Raw genomic sequence first — 23,904 nt, 5'->3', positions numbered from 1 at the left:
TCAAGAAGTTAAAACTTGAAAAAAAAATGTAAAATACCTTCATCATCAAATCCGAATGGCCAACCAAAACAATAGCAAATCAGCAAGTAAAATGGGACAAGCAAACCAACAAGTGTACTACATGCCAAGAAGAGAAGGAAAAAAAAATTACAGTGCCGGCAACAAGATCAGATCATCAGAGAAGAGAAAAAATAAATAAATAAGAGAAATAGGCCAAAATATAAAAAACAACTAATCAATTTAATGAGTAGTAATTATTAATTTATTATCTTTTTATCTATGCTATTGCTACCTGTAATGGAGAATTGGAGATGATGCAGATGGACTCCAGGAGGACGGGCTGCAGCTGCACGGCGCAAAGGAGAAGGCAATTCACGGGGAAGAGGAGAGGAATCAGTAAAGACTAAAAGTAAAAGCAACTAAAAGTAAACCTAAATGCCTAAATGACATAAATAACCTTGGCCTTTCACATAAATTACAAAATTGCCATAATAACAAAACTGACTGAAACTTTCTTCAGAAATTCAAAATTGTGTACCGGCCGAAACACATATTCAAGCCGAAATCCAGAATACCGGCCGGTACACCCGTTATTTTGACTGGTACGAAATACATATTTTTCTGTACCGGTCTAGATACCGGTACGATATGTACCGGCCGATATCAAAAACACTAGGATGCAGTCCTCTTGTTAAGTGGCGGGAACTGTGTAATAGTGTCCTAAAGCAGTAGTGATATGATTTGTAGTCCAAGGTGACGAGTGTCACCTTGTGGTTAACTTATGTCTAAGAGTATAAGGAAGTGGTGGAAAAGTATTAGAGCGTGCGGAAGCATGATGGGTGTCGTGATGTGACTCGGGATTAGTCTTGAGTTACGTGACGTAACAGAGGTGCATTTGTGGATGCAGTCTTCTCCTATCAAGTGCTGGGATGAACTTGTACAGGGTCGGGAAGCAGGAAGAGTCCTATTGATTGGGTCTGAGCAAGTTGGTATTGGAGTATGGAGCTTGTTTATACAAGCGGGCGTTCATTGGAATTATAAGTTGTTCTTAGATGATAAAAGGGGATGAGATACAGGTATCTCTGGAGAGACAAGTGTACCAAACAGGTTTACCATCTGTAAGGGGTAATCTATCCTGAGCATGGTTACATGGTGTTTTAGCCCCAGAGTTGGCTTGAATTCATGTAGCCTGACTGGTTGGGAATGAGGATTTAATATGGGTTAGGATACGTGAAGATAGTAATGGGTAAGTTGTCTAAGGTTCAGACGCATGACTCTGTCGGTCGGAATCATGCATCAGAATGTGGAAATAGAAGAACGAGACGGAGGTCTTAGTGTCTTAACCCTAAGGTGAATCACGGGGGGTTCACTTTAAGAAATAAGACCCCGAAGGTTTTAGTATAGTAAATGGCACGTAAGAGCCCATAGATATTCCAAGTGAGGCATAATTCTATTTTTAGAATAGTTACTTATGCATTAGATAGATGATGACGTAAGGTTATTGTATGCATATAGGTTGCTATCTGACACGCACACGAATGGACTGCATGGATTGAGTATGGCATGAAGTCCAAGTAAGTATTACATTCATACTCTTATAGAGTTTTCTTTATACAAATTAAGAAGAAGAAAGCTTTTCTCTAAAAAGGAAAATGAAACTTTTCTCTACGGAGACACGCTTTACTTAAAAAGAAAATGAAACATAAGTTTTTAAATATAAGTATGTAGTGGCCTTCCTTGGCAGCCCCTTTTCACACACCTAAAGTATGTACGTTTATGCATGTGAATGGATATTATAAGTAGTGCGTATTGTATGTATGTTCACAGAAGGAAACGAAATGAAGCTTTAAAAGACAAGTAAAAACTGTTAAGAATGGTACAGACAGAAATTGTAATGGACTGTTTCTAAAACAACTTTTAAGAAAAGAAAGAAAACTTTTTTTTTAATAATTCTCTCCTGTAAAAATGACTCTTTCTAAAACAAATTTTTCAGACTCTTTTTAAAACAACTTTTAAAATAAAAGAAAGAAAACTATTTTCTTTAAAACGACGTAAAGAAAGTGTTTTAAAATTTCCCTATGGAAGTGTTTTAAAATGCCCCTATGAAAGACGATGCTTTAAATGATGCCATGAAAGATGACTTTTTCTAAAATGAATTTTAGGAAAAGAGATACTCATTTTAAAACAACTTTTATGAAAAGAAAGAAAATTATTTTCTTTTAAAATGACTTTTTATAAAAGAAACGAACTGAAAAACCGTAAGAACTGCAAATGAATGAACGGACTGAAATGAATGGATGATGTATGAAGATAGATAATGGCCACATGACTAAAATGGAAATGGTACCAAATGAATGGACTAGACAGGCCAGATTGCAATGCCGAGTAAGTAATACTAGTAGTGCACCCAGTGCTGCACCCTGACGGAATGGATTCCCAACCCGTGGCCACGGGCAAAATCAAGTCTAAAAGACCACTAACCCCAGCAAACGGGGCTTAATAGTGTGCTACATGGCCAATAAAAGTGATAAGAAAAGAAAGAACATATGCATGTAAGAATGAATGCATGTATGTTCATCCGAATGAACGTAATGCATGTATGTACGTAAGTAAGAAAAGATGAACGCATGAATGTATGTAAAAGAACGATTGCATGAAAATACTCTTTAAGAAATGAAGGCAGCGATGCGTGGGGAACTGTTTTAAAGAAGAAAACATGTTTTTAAAGAAAAACCCCACCTCGCAACGTTTTCAAACAAACTGAAAGACGTATGCATGCTAAGTACGATATGTATGTATGCAATGATAAATGCATGATTGAAAATCTATGTTATTATATTTTACTATATAAAGTAATGCTTACAAGTCATCAACTCATTTTAGTTTTATGTGTGCCCTCTCAGGGACAAGATGAGCATGACAGGTCAGGACGGGCACAACCCAAGGGGAAGGGCACGAAAGCCTAGGCAAGATATTTTGTACGAGAAACTTTAATTATAAAATTTAATGTTTTTCACTATAATCTTTTAATTAAGAAAAATGAATTTTATTTATAACATTGAGTCTTTTGTATCCTGGGATGAAAGGAAAATAAATTTAAAAGAAATTATAATTCCCGTTGATTTTTATCAAAATCATTTTGAAAATGACCCACCATAAGGACGAGCATTACAGGTGAGCAACAGGGGTTGAACGTGAAGGGAAAAGCAGTTCTGCAATTTGCTTTTGACTTGAATTGAAAGTGATGTAGCTTCCATTTGAGTTGAAGAGAGGTCGTGGGGTCCACTTGAAGACCATTCTGTGATTTACATATTATGCTTTTAGGAGAAGAAGAGTCAAGTGGGTCCCCACTTAAGCATGCATCCCTTTTCACACAAAAAGCACAATTGCGTGCCAATAAAACTATCCATGTTGAGGGCTGCTTGACCGCATGTTTGAGTTTTGTTTAGTGTTTCGGTGTGGTGATGAAAAGTCAAAATGTGCATGTAGCAATTGAGAGAAACCAGCTTGTAGACTCCTGCATGTGTCCAAGTTGCTTTTCCGTGTAATTGGAATTAAATCCATTGGAAGAAGAGTCAAAGTGGGGTCCAGTTTGAAGATAAGCCAAGAAACTTGTGGTGGTGTGAATTTGAAATTGACACAGGTTGAATAGAGGTCGTGGGATCCACTTCCATCAGCTTGTAGAGTAAAGAGTCTCTGTCCAAAGTTGCTTTTCCATGTGATTTGTTACATGTAATGCTAAATGGCGGGTCCCCACTTTGAAGATAAGCATGGAGGCTTGTGTGAAGTGCTTTTGAATTTTGTCAAGCCTGCGGGATCCACGTTCAGCAGTTGCTTTTGAATTTGCAACAACGTGAGTGAAAAGAACTACTATGCTGCATTTTCAATTGCATGAGTCCGTCAAACGTGTGTCTTCCGTGTGGAAATTTCTGCACGGCTCACCTGCATATATGCATAACAATTAACTTTCTCAGTTTCATGTAATAAATTAGAGATTAAGATCATAAAATTAGGTTGTTATCAATTGAGTTAGAACTTATTTATTGAGGCCTAACCCATTCAATTACTAGTAAGAAAAGTGTGATTGACTCGAATTTAAGTACAAAATAATCACAATATTATAGCTCAATCAAGTACTAATATTAAGTGAGGGCAAGTGTACAGGGCTGAAATTAAACGTTCAGGGAACTATTTTTACAACTTATGTGTTTATCTTGGTACTTGCAGGATGTGACATGGTTCTTGGCATCCAATGATTGCAAAAGTTGGGGGTATAGGGTTTCAAAGAATTGTGGATGCAGTTTGTGTATGAAGGGAAGGCAGTCCAATTAAAGGAGTTGACAAATTCTAGAATGAACAAGGAAGGGAAGTTCAATCATCACAATCAAATGAAGAAAAAATGGGTCCTTTTACAATTTCTTGATGATTTTAAAAATGCAGCTACAACAGCATGTATGGGACTTTAGAAGCTTCCTTGATCGGTTTGCATATATTTTTATAGAGCCCTAAGGATCACCACCTAAGAGATCCCATGACCATGCTATCAATCTAATACTTGGTACCCAGCCCAATTTTGTTCAACCTTATCATTATACTTATTTCTGGAAGGATGAAATAGAGAATATTGTTAAGGAGCTATCAAAGTCTAGAGTGGTCCAGCCGAATTAGAGTTGTAACTCTCATCCTTGTGGTGGGTCTTTTACAAAACAATTTTAATAAAAATCAACGGGAATGACGGTTCCTTTTGAAATTTCTTTTCCTTTCATGCCAGGATACAAAAGACTCATATTTATAAATAAAATTCATTTTTTCTTAATTAAAAAGTTATAGCGGAAAACATAATTTTATAATTAAACTTTCTTGTACAAAATATCTTGCCTAGACTTTGTACTCTTACCCTTGGGTTGTGTCCGTCCTGACCTGTCATGCTCATCTTGTCCCTAGGAGGACACACATAAAAATTAAAATGAGTCTATAGCTCGTAAGCATTACTTCATACAGTTAAAATATAATAATATAGGTTTTCAGTCATGCATTTATCACTCCATACATATCGTTCATAGCATGCATAGACATTCTTTTCGTTTTAAAACGTTGTGAAGTGGGTTTTTTTCTTTAAAATCGTTTTCTTCTTTAAAACAGTTCCCCATGTATCGCTGCCATCATTTCTTAAAGAGTCTGTTCATGCATTCATCTTTTCTTACGTACATTCATGCATACATACATTCATGCATTCATTTTTTCTTATGTACATTCATACATACATGCATTCTTTCTTAACATGCATCCGTTCTTTCATTCTTTTCACTTTTATTGGCTATTGCACACTATTACACCCCATGTGTTGGGGTTAGTAGTCTTTTGGACCTGATTCTACTCGTGGCCATGGGTTGGGAATCCATTTCATCAGGGTACAGCACTGGGCGCACTACCAGTACTACTTACCCAGCATTGCAATATGCCTAGTCCAGTCCATTTAGTATCATTTCCATTTCAGTCCATGTGGCCATTACATATTTTCATGCATCATCCATTTAGTCCATTCATTCCTTTTTCGTCCATTCAATCCTTTACAGTTCTTACAGTCCTTACATTCAGTCCTTACAATTCTTAATAGTTCTTACGGTTCTTTAGTTCATTTTGTTCATAAAAGGTCTTTTTTTTTTAAAGAAAATAGTTTTCCTTCCTTTTTATAAAAGTCCTTTCTAAAAGAAGAATAGTTTTCTTTCTTTTCATTTAAAAATGTTGGTTCACGTGTCTTTTAAAGCTTCTTTTTGTTTCCTTTCATGAACATACATATAATACGTACCACGTATAACATCCATCCACATGTATACACGTACATACTTTGGATGCGTGAAAAGGGGCTCTCAAGGAGGGCTATTACATACTTATACTTGAAAACTTATGCTTCATTTTCTTTTTCATAAAGTGTGTCTCGTGGAGAAAAGTTTCATTTTCCTTTTAGAGAAAAGCTTTCGTTTTCTTCTTCGTTTATATAAGAAAACTCTAGAAGAGTATGAATGTAATACTTACCTAGACTTCATGCTATACTCAATACATGCAGTTAATTCGTGTGCATGTCAGATGGCAACCTACATGCATACACATAACCTTACGTCATCATCTATCTAATGCATAAGTAACCATTCTTAAAATAGAACTATGCCTCACTTGGAATACTCTCCATCCATCCCTGGGTTCTTACGTGCCATTTACTATGCTAAAACCTTCAGAGTCTTATTCCTTAAAGTGAATCTCTGTTGTTCACCTTAGGGTGAAAACACTAAGACCTCTGTCTTATTGCTCTATTTCCACATTATAATGCATGACTCAAACTGACTAAGTCATGCATTCTAATCCTAGACAACTTACCCATTACTATCTTCACGTATCCTAGCTCATACTAAATCCTCATTCCCATCCAGACATACTACATGAATCCAAGCCAACTTTGGGGCTAAAACACCATGTAACCATGTTGAGGACAGAGTACCCATTACATATGGTAAACATGTCCGGTACACGTGTCTCGCCAGAGGCACATATATCTTATCCTCTTTATCACCTAAGACCAACTTATAATTACAATGAACGTATGCTTGTATAAACAAGCATCATACTCCGATACCAACTTGCTCAGACCCGATCAATAAGACTCTTCCTACTTCCCAGCCCTAAAAAAGTTCATCACGACCTTAACAAAAGGATTGCATCCAAAATGCACATCTATCACTTCACGTAGCTCAAATCCCGAGTTACGGCATGACACCAATCATGCTTCTGTTACACTCTCTGATACTTTTCCACTACTTCCATATACTCTCAACCATAAGTCAACCACAAGGTGACACCCGTCACCCCGGACTATAGGCCATGTCACAACTATTTCAGGACACTGTTACACAGTTCCCGAAACTTAACAAGAGGACTACATCCACAAGAGCACCTCTGTCACATCATGTAGCTCAAGACAAATTCTCGAGTTACAACACAATGCCCGTCATGCTTCCGTTGCACTCTTTTATACCTTTTCACCACTTCACACATACTTTCAGCCATAATTCAACCACGAGGTGAGACCCGTCACCTCAGACTACAGGCCACATCACCACTGCTTTGGGACACTGTTACATAGTTTCCAACACTAAACCACACACTACATGCTTCTTTGCTATGCCATACAACCCTTTGTGACACGTCGTTCAGTGTATCACAACATAGCACAGAGTACACTCACGTGAACTTTCTTCCATCCACACTATGACACTCACCGCTACACAACATGCCTCACGGTGCATCGCTACATAACATGGAACTCCCTTCGCTACATCTCTTATTACCATGACGCACATCGCATGGTGCGTCACTGCACGACATAGAGCACACACCACAAATACTCTCTTCATTCTATGCCACACATCACTACATTCCATGTCACATGATGCATCGTTGCACTACACAGAGTACGCTCCACGTGTACTCCCTTCACACTTTACCCCGTATCACAACTACAGCATTCATCTCACGCCCATACTCATAGCACAGTCCACAACACTACACAGTCAAGCCCAACACTTCACAACTACACTGCGAACTCCACAATTACTAACTATATAGTCTACAGTCCAACCAACCAACTAATATAAACATAATAACGAGAGATAGAGGGTTATACCATCAACAGGATAACCCATGCGTCGCTCGCTGCTAGTCAAGATGAAGACGTCGAATGAGTCGTACCTGGCGGTTAACACTACGTACGATGGCTATCCACCACATAAAGTGGCGGTTTAGGCTTGAGAATAGCTAGGCGTGGTCTTGGAAAAGCTCAAAGTGGCCTCATGTGGTCTGAGGTGGAGGAGCACGAAGGCATCATGTCGTGAACAGTGCATCCAAGAGAGAGTGAGGGTGCTTGAGGTGGAGGAAGGCTATGGAACTTCATGGGAAGCTAGGGAGAGGTAGAGGAAGGTATGGTGGAGCTGTGATGGCTGAGCGGTGGCTCACGGCAGCGGATCAGCCAATAATGGTGCAACCCATGCCTTGGAGAGTGAGAGCTGTGCAAAACTCCGTTGGGCATGAAAATGGTTGGGGAAGGTCTTGGTGGTGAGAGGAACATGATGGTGGTGGTGAGACGCCATGGGTAGTTGTGCACTGTGGTGCAACCGAACAGGTGGTTGTAGAGACCCATTGGAGAAAGAGAGAGAGGTAGGGGAAAAGGAGAATATGGGGAGGAAGCCCATAATGTGGTGAAGTCATTGGTGGTGCTCAGTGGCCATTTTGGTCATGTATGGTGGCACTAGGAGGAGGAAATAGGTGTGAAACCCATTTTGGCCAAGTTGCTCAGGAGGAGAGAGAGCACGTGGGACCTCACTGGTGGGAGAGGATGTTGGCCAGATGGTGAGCGTCAGGTTGGTGACCAGTGGTGATTCTCTCTCTCTCTCTCTCTCTATCTCTCTCTCTCTCTCTCTCTCTCACCTTAAATCTTCATCTCCTTATTATGGTGATTATCCTTATCCTCATTTTGAAGTTTGCAAGGAGTTCAAGGCTTCAGCTGCCGACCGATCATCGCTGACATAGCAAAGACCCATAGCAGCTATGCCAAAGCTTAATTGAAGCCAATCATCACCTTCAACCACAACATTAATCTCCATCACGTTATTCCCTTATACTACAAGTGGTGGGGCATGTGTTAGACCAACAATGAAACGGCAAGAGTTGTTACGTGGCTTATGGGTGAGTGTTAGATCAGCATTATAGATGGTTGACAAGGGTTATAAAGCAAGCTCACGTGAGAGTATGGGTCAGTGTGTCAGCATACTTCCATTGGAATGTGATCAAGGGACATCACTAATGGAAGGTTCTTTCCTTTCCTTTTCTGTTATTAGGACTTTCATTTGTATCACCTAGATTTCCATTTTTTGCGAATTGATTTTCCTCCATTTTATGGTGAAGACCCAATCGAATGGTTGCATAAGGTAAACCAATTGTTTACCTTTCATCAAACCTTACCTCAACACAAGTTATGTATTGCATCATTCCATATTTAGGGCAAGGTCCTTTTATGGTCTTAGGATATGGATGAACTAGGCCAACTTGATAATTGAGACTCCTTTGTAGGGGCCCTCCTGGCAAGGTTTGGATCAAACTCATATGATGACCCCCCATAGTATCTTTGACTCAATTTAGGCAACATAGGTCAATAGAGAAACATAAAGCTAATTTTGAGGCTCTATATAATAGATTACGTGGTTTACCTTATGCTTATAAACTCAATTGTTTCCTTCTAGGGTTCAGAGATGATATTAGACTCCCTATTAGGATGTTCCACCCTTCCTCATTGACTGTAGCTTGTAGTCTTGCTAAAGTTCAGGAAGAAAATAAATATAACCCTACAAAAGACCTTTCAAAGATCCTGTCAAGCCATTCGTATGATCCTATTATCATTAAAAACCCCCAAGTCTATAATGTTGAGTCCAATAAACCACATACTAAGATCACCATATTAATGCAGTGTATTAATTAGAACCAAATGAAGGAAAGGTGAGAGAAGGGACGTTGCAATTATTTTGAAACTAGATATAGCTTGGATCATAAATGTCTACATCCTAAACTCTTTCTAATTGAGGAGGCGGAGGCAAAATTAGATTATCAATTAGCCATAGAAAGTCTAGTGGCTGGTAGGGAAGACAAACAAGAATTTCTAGAAAGTGTAGTCATAATGCATACTCCCAAAATCATGTTACATGCTCTTATGACTCTCTTTATTAGAGAACCATGAGAATGATAGGTAAAATTGGTTCCAAATCAATAGTGATTCTCATTGGTTCGTGAACCACACACAATTTTATAGACCCCGTTGTAGTTAAGAAATCCCAACTTCCTATTTGCAACTAAGATAGGGTTCGAGCAAAAGTAGCAAGTGGGGTACAAATATTAAGTGAGGGCAAGTGTACCGGGCTGAAATTAAACTTTCAGGGAACTACTTTTACTCCTTATGTGTTTATCTTAGTACTTGTAGGATGTGACATGGTTCTTGGCATCCAATGATTGTAAGAGTTTGGCGTATGGAATTTCGAAGAATTGTGGATGACGGAGTTGACAAGTTCTAGAATAAACGAGGAAAGGAAGTTCGATCATCACAATCAAATGTTGAAAAAAGGGGTCCTTTCACAATTTCTTGATGATTTTAAAAATGCAGCTACAACAACATGTATGGGACTTTACAAGGCTTCCTTGACCGGTTTGCTTATATTTATATGGAGCCCCTAAGGATTACCACCTAATAGATCCCATGACCATGCTATCAATCTATTACCTGGTACCCAGCCCATTTTTGTTCGACCTTATCGTTATCCTTATTTCTAGAAAGACGAAATAGAGAACATTGTTAAGGAGGTATCGAAGTCTAGAGTGGTATAGCTGAGTCAGAGCGCTTACTCATCTCCTCTCCTGTTAGTTAGGAAAGCCGATAGCACATAGCGCTTATGTGTGGATTATCAAACTCTTAACAATGTAACTATTAAATAAGACATCTACAAAATAGCTTTCAAGACTCAAGAGAGGCACTACGAGTTTGTAGTTATGCCCTTTGGGCTAATTAACTATACCTCTACATTTCAAACTCTCATAAATGATTTCAGACCTCATTTAAGGAAACTCGTAATTGTTTTCTTTGACAACATCATCATGTATATTAAAAGTGAAGCCAATCACGTGCAATTGACTAAAAATTCTTAGATAGAAGAAACTCTACACCAAGATGTCTAAATGCAAGTTTGGTTTTGAGGAAATAGTCTATCTGGGCCATTTAATCTCAGGTCAATGAGTAAATGCAGACCTTGAAAAAATCAAGGCTAAGTTGGATTGGGCTCTTCCTACTTCAACAAAATCCTTTTGAGGATTCTTGGGATTGACCAACTATTACAAAGGATTTATACGTGGTTATAGGGGTATAAAGGCTGATTTGATATAGTTATTAAAAACGGGGGGATTTTGTTGGACAAATAAAGCTAAAAAGGCCTTCTCCACACTAAGAAAGTTATAACTCGACCACCTGTTTTGGCATTCCAGAGTTTTCAAGAAACTTTATAGTGGAGTGTGTGATGCCTCAATATATACTATTGGGCTTGTTCTTATGCAACAAGGTAGACCCTTAGCTTTTTTTAGCGAAACCCTTAACGATTCAACATTGGGGATGTCAACTTATGAAAAAGAGCTTTTTACTCTAGTCTCGGCTATGTAAAAGTGGAGAGCTTATCTATTGGGGTAAGCCTTTGTGATCAAAACATACCATCAAAGATTGAAATATTTGCTAGACCAACAAGTGGAGACCCCTCTGAACTTAAATGGATCACCAAATTGCTTCGGTGTGATTTCTTAGCAGAATGGATTATCTAGAAGGAAGGATGAGCAAGGAATTCTTCTATCAATTATATCTTTTCCCACCATAACTTGGATTGAGGACCTCAAGCAAACATAAACCAAAGATCCAAAAGTATAATAACTTTTATCTAAGTTGTAATAAGGTCTCCTATCTTCTCTTTACACTACTCGGGTTGGCCAATTACTCTACAAGGGAAGGTCTTACATTTCCCAAGATGAGCCATTTAAGCTCAAGCTACTGGAATTGATTCATGGTAGCCCTTAGGGTGAACACTCAGTCTATGACAAAAAAAATGGCTTGAGTGCATTGAGAAATGTTTGGCCAAGATTTAAGATGGATGTGAAAAGGTTTATTAGAAACTTTGACACCTACCTTAGCATGAAGGTTGATAATACCTTATCAATTGGACTTTTACAACCAGTCTATCTATTCCTACATAGCCATGGTCACACATAACCATGGACTTCATAGTGATGAGCCAAAACTCACTCATACATACATCTCCTTCCTTTCTCTCTAGGGTTTCCTACCAAATGAACTAGTATGACAGGAACACATCTCATGTTGTTGTTCCAGTATGTCTGATATTCAATGTTGCAGTCGATTTTTTCAGTCCAAACCAATAGTCCTACAGCCAGCTTCATCTCTCAGGAAAGACTAGGTGATGTTCTGTGGTGTCAAAGATGCTGGCCAATTGGTCAACACCAAGGTGTATAGTGATCTAGAGGGAAGTACACATGTATGAAACTCGTTTTAAGACAACACAGCGAAAATAAAAATGGAACACATTGTTGTAACAATGTAAGCATGTATGTACCAAAAACTAAAGTTCAAAAATAGGGGCTTCTCGCCCTTCATAACCTCGAAACATTGCATCGTTCAAGATACACAGAGTTAGCTGCCTTAGGCGACTGACTAAGTTACAAATGAGCACTCGGCTCAGTTATGAACATCCTATGAAAGCATAGGCTAACTACAATGAACACTGGTACTAAAACGAGTCCTAACCTCCTTAGTCACGACTCAGGTGGGATTAACTCATCTTCCTCAAACATCATACCAAGTTTTAAACCTGCATCAAAGTCTATGGTGTCGACAATGAAACCATAAGTAAGTTAGGAAGTTATGTCAAGATCATTGAAAGACAATGCCATCGGAGATGCAATGAAACCATTTCATGTAAGGAAAATGATATCTGCAGGAGACTTAGCGTAGGGATTGCGCAGGAACGTCAAAAATGAAACGGTGCATTTCGCACGAACACCTCTATTTAGTTTCCTTATTCCATCTCCCTCCTCCATTCAAATCCAATCCCTCTCCTTAATCTTCCTCCTCCATTCTCACTGTCCTCAAAGTGCAGCCAAGATCCAAGAAACTCTAATGGAGAGCCTGATCCCACAAAGGTAGAGAGAGAGAGAGAGAGAGAGAGAGAGAGAGAGAGAGAGAGTTTTACGAACTCCAAAGAGTAAGGGACGAAAAGTGGGAATCTTTTTAGCTTGGTATAATCCGTTTGAAAAGAAAAAAAAACATTTTTGGGTGAGAGCAGATGTAGTTGGATTTGTTATTCCTAGATCAAACAACATTTTTATGTCTCCCTCTCTTTCTCATCACCTGTCTTTCTAACCCCTCCTACAAGATCACCATTCCATCAAGTAAATTTTTATTTCTTGCAGAGATATTTGGGTCTGGTAATGCAATGGATGGGGAGGAAAAGAAAGTGGGTTTGTGATAAGAACAAGGTTTTCTTTGGTTTGGAATAGAAATTATAATCTTTGTTCTGGGTTGCTTTTCTTCATGGTGAGAGTATGGATTCAAATGATAAACCCAAGAGGCTCCACAAACTTCCCTACGCAAATTGGGCAGGGAACGATGAACACCTCTGTTTGCATTTGAGTTTTAGCCTTCCCATTTCAATTCGCAAGCAATTGACATCTTTTTTTTTTTTTTTAATCTTTAGTTATACTTGACGTGGCATAATAACTTATTTGTGCACAATCCCTACACAAACTTACCTATCCGTAGAAGAACTATTCATGTAAATACTAGAAAAATATGCGAGTGCATGGGAGGTATCACCCTCTCTCCTTGCAGTTGCAGCTCGATGTCTCCTACTGCTAGTTCCTAAGACCATTAGAGTGCTACTTGGCTTTGCCTTTCCTTCCAATCCACAAATGGCCTGCCCCTTTCATGTTAGGTAGGACCCTCACCCCTTTTCTATTATTAGATCTTTTATTTGTATTGGTTAGATTTTCGTCTTTTATACATGATTGTTAGAAAATGATATTCACTACATTTTGTTGAAGGGTACACACTATGTAACCAAGACCCTTTTGGGGTATCAAAAATCAATACAAAATATTCCTTCTTCTTATCCTTTCTACTCTTCTAGAGGTGCTCACTCTCGAAGCGACTAATTTAATTTATTCTACACACATATTTTACGATAAAGTGGTATCTAGAGCCAATGTTCCTTGGAGTAATGGTGGAAGGTATATGTATGACACACCTTCAGGATGGTGTCAACGCATTGAAGCAGTCTACTGATTTCTTGTTAAAGAATTTAGAGTTTTTGTATTGGTTTAGGTTGAGTCCAAGGTTGGCAATATTTGACCCGGATATAATCAAGGAAGTCCTTATAAACATGGCCGAGTCCTTTGAAAGAGAAGTGTTAGGTCTACATACAAATCTTATACAAGAAAGTTTACTTGTTTACATGACTTAATGTAATATGTTACATCTACTTAACATAAAATAATTTGTATAATCTAATATATCACATTAAACTATGTTAGCATGTAAACCTCCTTACGTAGAATTTGTATGTAGACCAAACATTTCTCTCTATGAAGAGATAGATCTAGTGGAAACCATTGGCTAATCTCCTCTTTGGTCAGGGGCTTGTTAGGCTTTCGGGCGACTAATGGGTATCCATAGACGGATCACAAACTAGGCCTTCAATATGGAGCGGGTTAATGCACGCACTTTTCCCTCTCTTAAGACCTTGTATGTGACACATTGTTTCTACTTTCTCTTAACGATAATGATATACGTTTTATACGGTATATCACTTAGATTCGAGCATAATGTAAATTTCTTTACACTTTTCCTTAATTAATATATAGGTAATGAAATACCTACAACTCAGTTTACTACAATCAATGTAATTGTGTCACTTCATTAGAGATAATTTTAATTTTATATAACTACCATTCATTTGAAATAGAGTTGTAAAAGAGTTGTAAATTTATCATTTTTCTTAATATATTTGATAGTGTTGGGTACCAGAAATCGTGGTTAGCATAGCAAAGATGACCAATAAATGAGGGAAAATAGAGGGGGAGAGACGAGCTTGAATGGATGATCACATATACCTTCATAAACTCTCAATGGAGAAAATATCAAGAACACCTTTAGGAAGCAATTTTTGAAGGAAAAATTATTAGATATTCTGATAATATGAATGACGTAGTACTTTCATCCTAACACAACATATGGTGCAATTAAAATTGCTTATGCATGTAAGCATTTATTTTAATTTACATGACATCCTACGATAGGATGAGAGTACCACATATATCCACTCTCAGAGTACCTAATAATTACTCGTTTCAAAGAAATGAGTTAAACTTATAAGAGCAGTAAATGCAACTCTTCTCCAAGGTTGTTAGAAGTGTATATATTCCCGGATTCAGGTGATCTGTGAACCATTTTTGCATTGACCAGAAAAATGGTTAGGCAAATGGGTTTTTGTAGAGGCTTTAGGCTTCTTGTTGTCGTTTCAATGATGAGTACTAATTGATTCTTTGGCTTCTTGTAAATGCATAGGTGGTTGCCTACTAAAGATGAACCGAGAAAGGTGGGGGACTAGAGAAGGAAACGCGATCGAGACTCTGCAAGAGAAGATTTATGTAATCTTGTTGGTTTATTGATTTCTTCTTATTAGAATCATATTGGCAAAGAGAAAATACTGGGAGTGGAGGAGATCATGCATGAACGCAAAACCTTTCTACCATGCAGGAAAAGAGGCAATTGCTAATCTTCTAACTTGGGCACTTCTTCTTTTAGCCCAGCATCAGGATTTGCAAACCAGGCCACGGAAGGAACTGGATCGTGTCCTGAAGATTCATTTTCGTTTCTGTTGAGCCTTTGCACAGTGATTCTGAACTTCGTGTCCTGAAAATTCCAGCCTCCTGAGGTTTTTTTTTTCTTTTTTTTTTTATCCTTCTGTTTTATATCAGGGAACCTTTATAAGGCATGGCCCTCCAGGCCTACCCCGACAGAGTAAACCCTGATCCCTTTTACCAGCCTCGTGGATTAAAGAGAGGTTGATCGATCAAACTAAAAAAAGAAATGCAGAATTTTGTGACGCAAGAATATCATTATCAAATATCATTTTGGGTCTGGATCAGATTCTTTTTTCTTTTTCTTCTTCTTTTTCTAAATTAGCTCCCTCACAATCAAGGACGGTTCTCATTTAGAAGGGTTCATGCCACAGGCAAGAAATATGCAAGGTCGGGAACTTTTGTTATGGATGTTATAATCAGTCCAAGCATCAAACCAAAGCTTGTGCCATGGTCATTGGAGCCATGCCACTCTTCCATCCGGAGGCCTTACACTGCACACCTGAATATTGTTTTTTTCTTTTTTTTAATCTTTTTCTAACCTAAACACGCTCGTTTCAAAAGCCACAAATTCATTTCGAATTGTTTTCTTGAATGATGTTGAACCCACTTTCAATCGTTTTTGTTTTGCGGAAGAAGATTTATTAAGTGACATGTATGACTTTATTCTTTTGGCAATTGGATTATGGTCTTCGTCATCAGTCTTTTGTTCTGGTTTGACTGACGCTTGCTTAATCTTCATAGGTGTTTGTATATCTGAGAGCTTCGTCTTTTTAACTGAAGATTGTTCTGAGGAATTGGTCTTCTCTAGAGGACTCTTACCTGTTGGCACGGAAGATTTCTGTTGTTCATCCCTCAAGGTGGAACCATTTTGCTGAATTGTTGAAGCCAGAGGTATTTGATCACCGGAATCTTATGATTTACTTCTGGAAGTACCCACATTGAATTTCAATGGGAACTTTGAAGACAATGGAAACTTCATCATCCGAATCTTCAGAACATGTTTTGACAGTAATCTTTGACACAGATGGCAGTGATGTTGTAAAAACAGGTTTGCTAATCCCCATGTGGGTATGGTTGGAGTTCCCCTTGGGTCTGGCACTCAATGGTTTATCATCTTCCGAAACCTCAGAATCACCATTTTCTGCAAACGATTTATTTTCCTCTTTAACAGGTGCTGGCGTCTTGTGTTCGGCTGTATGCTTTGCCTTTCCATCCAACATATTCAATGTCTTTGAAATGGCTGCGAGGGAAGAGGAAGTTGTTCTGAAACTGAGAGAAAAGAGAGAAGAGAAGCAACAGTGGAGGGGGGGTGCCCTAGCACTGCACCATAACGTGGCTCCCAGACCGAGTTTGCCACGTAGGGTGTGCAGTGTGCTGTGGGAGAACCGGCCTACAAGTTGAATTTTTCTCTCTTTACATAAATCAAGCATGCATTGGCCCAAGCATAAGTTGGGAAGAGATGATAAGTGTACGTAAGGAAAAGCTTTCAACTCAAACCAAGAAATACCATTTGTTTTCACATTAATGGTGAGGGCATACACCTGTATAACCGCAATAGAGTTTGATTCTACAAAAACCCTGACTTGAAGAACAATTAAAATGAAATAAGGTATATACATGTGAGAGAGAGAGAGAGAGAGAGAGAGAGAGAGAGAGTCTCATACATTGCTAGAACTCGTGATATACGAAACAACAACAGTGATATCATCAAGCTTGCCACCATAATAGCGAAACCCAGCATCCTGGGCAGCAGTGGAAAAAGGCGTCTGCCGGTTTTTATCCTGCGCTCGTTGACGAGCCAATGCTGCTATCTTCTGAGCTGTCACCTGAGGCCCAAAGCCAGCTCTCACGGCATGAACCACCACTGCAGTAATCTCATTGTTGTACAAGTTATCAAATAGTCCATCTGTGCCTGCAACTATAGCATCCCCCGGAGCAACAGGAAATGTAAAAACCTGAATCACATAGGCCACTTATTAACATATTTCATAATCGCTTTACTATAATTACAAATTGATGAATTCATTTTTATGTACTGGGGTTTCACGTTTTGTTATTACTGATACACAAACAAATTGATGAATTCAAATTTATTCTTTGTTTATCGCCTCTTTTTTTGTAATAGAGCTCTAGAACCAAGTCTAATAATTGAAGAGAGTTTATATATAAGTGAACAGATGGTATTTTAAATGCCTATAAACATGAGTTACTTCTGCAACTCATTAAGAAAATAATTCCGAGATAACTAGATGGGGATTAAAAAGGAGAAGATAAAAAAATTAAAAGTAATAAAGTGCATCGGCCAGGATCATAACTAAATAGTAGTAATAAAGGTATTCAACTTATTCAGGAAAATTATGTAATAATAACATAAAGTAAGATATGAATCCCAAGCAATAATGCATCACCTCAGAAATAATTAAACAAATTCTCAAGGGAAAGGTTTAGCCCTCCCAGAAAATATATGGAGGACATCCAGAAAATATATGGAGGACATCCATTCCTAGAAAATAGATCATGGGAACAGTATGTTCAGTTTCAGAAATCAATTAGGTCCTGCCACAAAAGAAATTTACAAAAAGAGAATAATGAGTGAGAGAGCCACAAACCTGACCAGAGCTAGGTAAATCACCATTAATCCCACTTTCCAGTTGATAGGTGAAATTAAAATCATGCTGCTGCACAGGAGATCGAAAGATAGTAGACCCATCTCGGATCACCATAAAGCCACTGTCCCCTAAATTAATTGCATGAATGCCCTGGAATGACAAACCAAGCAATTAATTTATATTGCCTGCCAGCCATGAAAACAGAATACTACCGAAATCTTGTTCCAAAGATGTAAGAGAACAGAGATTACAACATATAGAGTCAAGCAGTAAAAAGCCTCGACAGAACTAGATAATTCATTCGCGTCCCCAAGTACCAAGAGATAAGACCAGTTCCTCTTAACCAAGGGAGATTATGTAATTACTCAAACCTTTTCAGTTTAAACTAGACTAGGATTAGAAGTAACTTTTCTTAAGGCTATAAGTTGAAAGGTTTGGGTCATTTTGCAACCGATTGCTGCTGGATGTAGTTAGCAACCACAGTTAAAAAATAAAATATTTCACGAGTCAAGTTCAGTCTAGGGGCATGTTGTTTTGGCCTTCAACATAATCTGTTAGTAGAAATCCCATTGAAACAAGGATGAGTCTGGAGTCCACAAGTATCCATATACAGAAATCATAATTTAGCTTCAGTCTAGTGCAGTGTACAAGAAATAGTAAGCAGGTTAGTAAACCCATTTATCTCACTTTCAGCGTGAAGCTGACTCTCCAGAGATATCAAAATACAGAAACTTGAACCAATTCCACAATGATAATCATTGTGATAAGGATAAGGGTGGTTGTGTATGGGATCCCACATTGCTTGGGAAAGAGAAGTTATTGCTCTTTATAAGGTTCCAATGGGGCTCTAATTGTATAATTGACTAGTCCTATTAGAGTATAGTTCACACAGTTTGGACCTTCTATTGGGGCGTTACAAATGGTATCAGAGCTTATTCCAACTAGAAATATAAGACTTGAGCCGTGCCACTTATGACGGAAGGGCCCGATGAGGATGTCGGGAATTTAAGAGGAGGAGATTGTGATACCCCATATGATAAGGATAAGAATAGGTGGTGTATGGAATCCACATTGCTTGGAAATGAGAAATTCTTGCTCTTTATAAGGTTCCAATAAAACTTCAATTGTATCATTGACTACTCTTTTAGAGTAGAGGCCATGTGATTTGAGCCTTCCATTGGGACGTTACATCCACTAAGCCACTTTAAGTCAATTCTACCAATGCCAGCACTCAGGAGTGCACACGTTGTGAAGTAAAATATATTGTCACTCCGTCTTTCTTTTTTTACTATTTAGAAACAACAATCAGAACAAACATTGCAATTTTTCCATGAACTAAGATAATCATGAACAAATCTTGTAATTATATCGTGAATTATTATAATCATGATCATGCATTGAGAAATGAATCAGCTACAAAATTCAAAAGGGATAAAAGACACTTCATCCAAGGGAGTATAAACTGATCTGCAGACTATAAAGAATGGCACTTCCAATATCTGGAACAAGCAAGGCTACAATTGCAAAATTTCTTAAAATAATCAAGTCAATAATACTTTTTTTTAAGGTAAATGGCCTGAAACTAGAGGCAGGCATAAAGGTATTTCCAAAATGGAAGAAGCGTACCGCTTCTGTGAGTGCTATGATGCATGCAGTTGAGGAACCTTTGGCTTTTGTACTTGAGTGAGCTTTTTCCAAGACCCTAGCAGGATCAATTGAACCCTTGGGCTCCTCTTTAATAGCAGATACTGAATTAGACATGAGCTCCCGCGAATACTCTCCAGCATCAACACCAAGATCTGCCCAGCCACCAACACCATCTGCCACTCCTATGGCTTGTTCATCAAAAATAAAGTGTGCATCCTCCCCACCAGTTTCTTCTTTATCAGGATGAGGCAGACAGCATGATCCTGAAAGTAGTTTCAGTGCTTTACTTGACGAATTTTTCCTGCAGTCAAAGCCAAGCAACATACTAGAATGTAAATTCTAATACTTCATTTCATTGCCTAGCCATGTAATATTAATAACATCATGATATGATATTTTCACCACAAGCTTGCACATGTTTTTCACACTCTGGATTCAGGAATATATTCAAAATGTTCTAACACTATAGTAGCTAAAAAAAGCCACAATATCTTAAGAAGTTCTAAGCTAGCTAAAAAGCTCCTATACTAGCAGGGATGGCCACAAACTTACTACTTCACACTGTGCAACACCACAAGCAGTATTACACTATTTTTGTATCGGTTAAAGACTCATAATTACAGAAATACTAACATAAAAAATTAATTACAGAAGGTTCAAATAACAATCTTTTAAATGGGGAAAAAGCATAAGCTTACTAGTTTTTATATGAGTAACAAAGCAATAGTGGGGTTCCCTTTAGTAAATTTCAGTATCAAAAATCAAACAACTAGTAAAAATTAGTAGCAAAAGCAGCAGTAATATGTGAAATAATAAAAGTTATTCTGTTAAACCATTCAAAAGTAGCTGGTGAACCGAGCCTTCGCACAAAAGGTAGTGACTTTTGGATAACATTAAAAGCTACCTTTTTGGGTGCAGATGGAGGGGAAAGAATGAAATGGACCCTCTGAGTTATACCTGATACCTATGGGAAAAAATAACACTTAACATTACAACTAGAACGATGACACTGAAACAGTAATTTGTACGTCAACAGTACAGGGCATCTAGGGCTCACATCCGAGCAATGAAAATGGTGAAACTAATAGAAATGTGATGAGCTGTAATATAAGGGCAAAACCTAGCCTCCACAAAAACTTCATTCCAAACTAGCACTAAACAAAACACAGTAAGGCTCTGGGGAGAAAAAAACCCAGAGGGTAATCTTGTGACCATAATGCATGCAGGCAACATTAGGTTCAGTCTCTACATGTCTGTACATACATTTCAGATGACATATACTTCAAACATCCAGAAAATAATATCATCAATAAAGTATAGAATAAAGGTCTTGCACATAACTAAATAAGACAATAGCTGAAACTGTGTCAGACAACATACTGTTCAGATGAGTCTGTAGAATTTCCAAGCTGCTCCTCACGAGTAGCATTATCAAAGGATACATCAGGGGCAGTCCCAGCAGAGAAACATGTGGTTGATGTGCTATGAAAGTCTCTTGGTCCTGATCCTATGCACGGGTGAATATCGCACAACCTCTTTGCAACGTTATAAATGAAATATCCATAAATTGCATTACTGTTGGGTTTGTCACAATTTTTTAAATTCATGCTAGCTTTGCTGCAACTCTCAAAAGTTCTGTTGCTATAAAAGATACTGGTACTATTTGCTGATAATGAAAGTTGCTTGTGCCTTGAAGTCAAATTATCCAAGGAACAATCACTAAATACAGCTCTGGAACCACACGCAGCCATGAGTTTGTTCTGCAATCTGCTACTGATTGTAGGTTCACCAAGCCCACAATCAATATGATAGGCACAGATCTGAAAGGAAGGCCCAGAAACTGATGGAATAGACAGTGTACGCGAAAGTGCTCCAACCACAGAGATATTCCTTTTTCGGCTAACTAACTCCGGTCTTGCAGCAACTACAGTTCCAGGTCTTAATAACACGTGCAGATCTGGAGTTGATGATGATAAAGAATGGAACAAGCCAGAACTGCCAAATAATGACTTCCCTTGCCCAATTACCACATCAACCGCATCCGGGAGCCCACTTTCTTTACCTACAATTGACCTCCCGATTGCAGCTCTCAGTCTTGAGAAATAAGCAGATGGCATTTTACCCTCTTAAACAAAAGACTTGCACTTTAACCCGTCTATTGCAGAGAGCACTATTTGTACCTCTATATACAAGAGAAAATCTCATAACTCCCAACACATCTACGTTTATCAAGTACTTGATAATAATATATCTCCTTTCCTCAATAAGTCACAGTGATTCAGAAACCTGGAAAGGGAAACCAACCTAGTTAAGGAAACCAAACTAAATACGCACAGATATTACAATAATTTAGAAGTTAAAGTTAGGATAGATAAATAATTCCTTATAAGGAAATGAAACCTCGGGTGAAATTAAATATTCCTACTTCCTATTCAAGTGATTTATCTGCATGAAATATGATCGTATCTCAGAAAGCCGAGATAGTATCGTTGAAATCCAGCACACAAATCCAATAAAGGAGCACATATATACAACTCCTTACAACAATACCAGGAAAACAAATTAAAAACGATGTTAACAAGAGGAAAAAAAAAAGGAAACCCGATGAATTAATAGGTAATGAGATCTCACCGCTCCTGAACAATCGGAGCAATATTCAATTCGAGACCCTAAACGCCCGTACCTCGAACGCAGAGCTGAAATGGTGTAAACCTCAGAATTCAACCTCTTCTATTATATGAATTCCAGGAAGGGTTCACAAATGGGAGGTGAGGAAAACAATTGATTCCTTCCCTCCCTCTCTCTCCCTCTTTCCGATTTCACGATCGCCAGAAAGGTCAGAGAAGACAGAATCCAGACGTTTCTGTGGCGGCTAACGCATATGTAGATGAAACCCTACAAAAAATAGAAAAGGGCCCCAGGCGAAAAGGAAATTGACACCCGACTGTAATGCGTTTTGACTATTCTAGGCACTGAATGGAGCATGAACATTGGGCTGTTTTGGCCGTTGGTAAGGGTAGTTTGGTCACTATGGCTCAAGGTAAGACATCCAGGTCGGAATGCTCACGTGCTTTCACTTTTTCATCCAATTTCGTCGGAGCCCCAGAAAATGGTATAACTGTGCTCCCAAGTGGCGAATATCCTTTGAATTTTAAATATAGGTCCCTGGCCTAACTTTTTATTTCAAATATGACCTCTGAATTTAACTAATTCTGAAATTGGAAAGATCTTTTTTAAGATCAGTTGTTTTTATCCCGGACAAAAATTGTTAGTAATTTAATTTAGGTGATAAATAAGGCAATTTTGAGTGAGTTTAGATTAGGGCTAATTTGGATTCAGATATGATCGTAGAAATGTGAAAATTAACTAGAAAACTATGAACAGACCGGCCCGAACGAGTGAAACCAATCACGTCTATGATCAATTTTCTTAGTTTCAAAACCAGCCAGTACTAATCTTATTTCGGTTCTATGCTTTTTAAGACCATATTATATATTTTAAATTATTATTTTTAATTTTATATATAATTTTTTTAATATTATGTGTAATATTTTTTAAATTATATATAATAATATAAATTATAATTATATATAAGATAATGTTACTATAATTTATAATATAAAATTTTAATCTTAAACAAGAAAATTTATTAATCATATGCTATAATCATAAAATATATATACTAATAATATTTTATAGCCTAATAAATTCTCAATATATTCTTTTTGATAAGTACATTAGTAAATAGTAATATTAATATATATTAGTATATAATGTATATTAATTACAATTTACAGTTTAATACTAATAGTCTAATATTATATTACTATTAGTAATATATTTTAAGTTTAAATATAAATTTCTATATAAATCACTATACTAAATAATTAGATATGAAATAATGATATAGTAATACTAATACTATCACTATCAATGATATAGTTATAATAAATTAAAATCACTATAACAAATACTAATATATAGTTATTCTAATCACTATGACTAATATTAATATATATACTAATACTATTAATATCGAAAAACTGGACTGAACCGAGCTGGGACCGGTAAAGCCAGAGGTACCGGTTTAAGAGGGTAACTAGTGCGTAATTAGTTTTCAAAAATGAAAAACCGATGC

General features: G+C 37.7%; 1 protein-coding gene across 2 annotated transcripts; it reads right to left on the bottom strand.

Moving 5' to 3' along the window:
• Nucleotides 1–17,001: 17,001 nt before the first annotated feature.
• LOC122296323 (probable protein phosphatase 2C 55) lies at nt 17,002–22,660 on the bottom strand. 2 transcript variants are annotated; one of them, XM_043105919.1, is made up of 5 exons: nt 22,398–22,660; nt 21,147–22,052; nt 19,746–20,067; nt 18,120–18,269; nt 17,002–17,465 (listed from the first exon to the last, which is right to left on the bottom strand). In XM_043105919.1, exons 2-5 carry the CDS (start codon nt 21,881–21,883, stop codon nt 17,169–17,171), a joined length of 1,506 nt encoding a protein of 501 aa, XP_042961853.1. In that variant the 5' UTR covers nt 21,884–22,052; nt 22,398–22,660; the 3' UTR covers nt 17,002–17,168. The 2 variants fall into 2 exon arrangements, with proteins under 2 accessions (XP_042961853.1, XP_042961854.1); XM_043105920.1 differs by having other exon boundaries at nt 22,450–22,660.
• Between the last annotated feature and the right edge of the window lie 1,244 nt (nt 22,661–23,904).

This window comes from Carya illinoinensis, chromosome 15 (genome assembly GCF_018687715.1).
Source record: "Carya illinoinensis cultivar Pawnee chromosome 15, C.illinoinensisPawnee_v1, whole genome shotgun sequence".
Lineage (NCBI taxonomy): Eukaryota > Viridiplantae > Streptophyta > Magnoliopsida > Fagales > Juglandaceae > Carya > Carya illinoinensis.
Note: the sequence above shows the minus strand (reverse complement) of the source record. Positions and strands in the feature narration are given on the sequence as shown.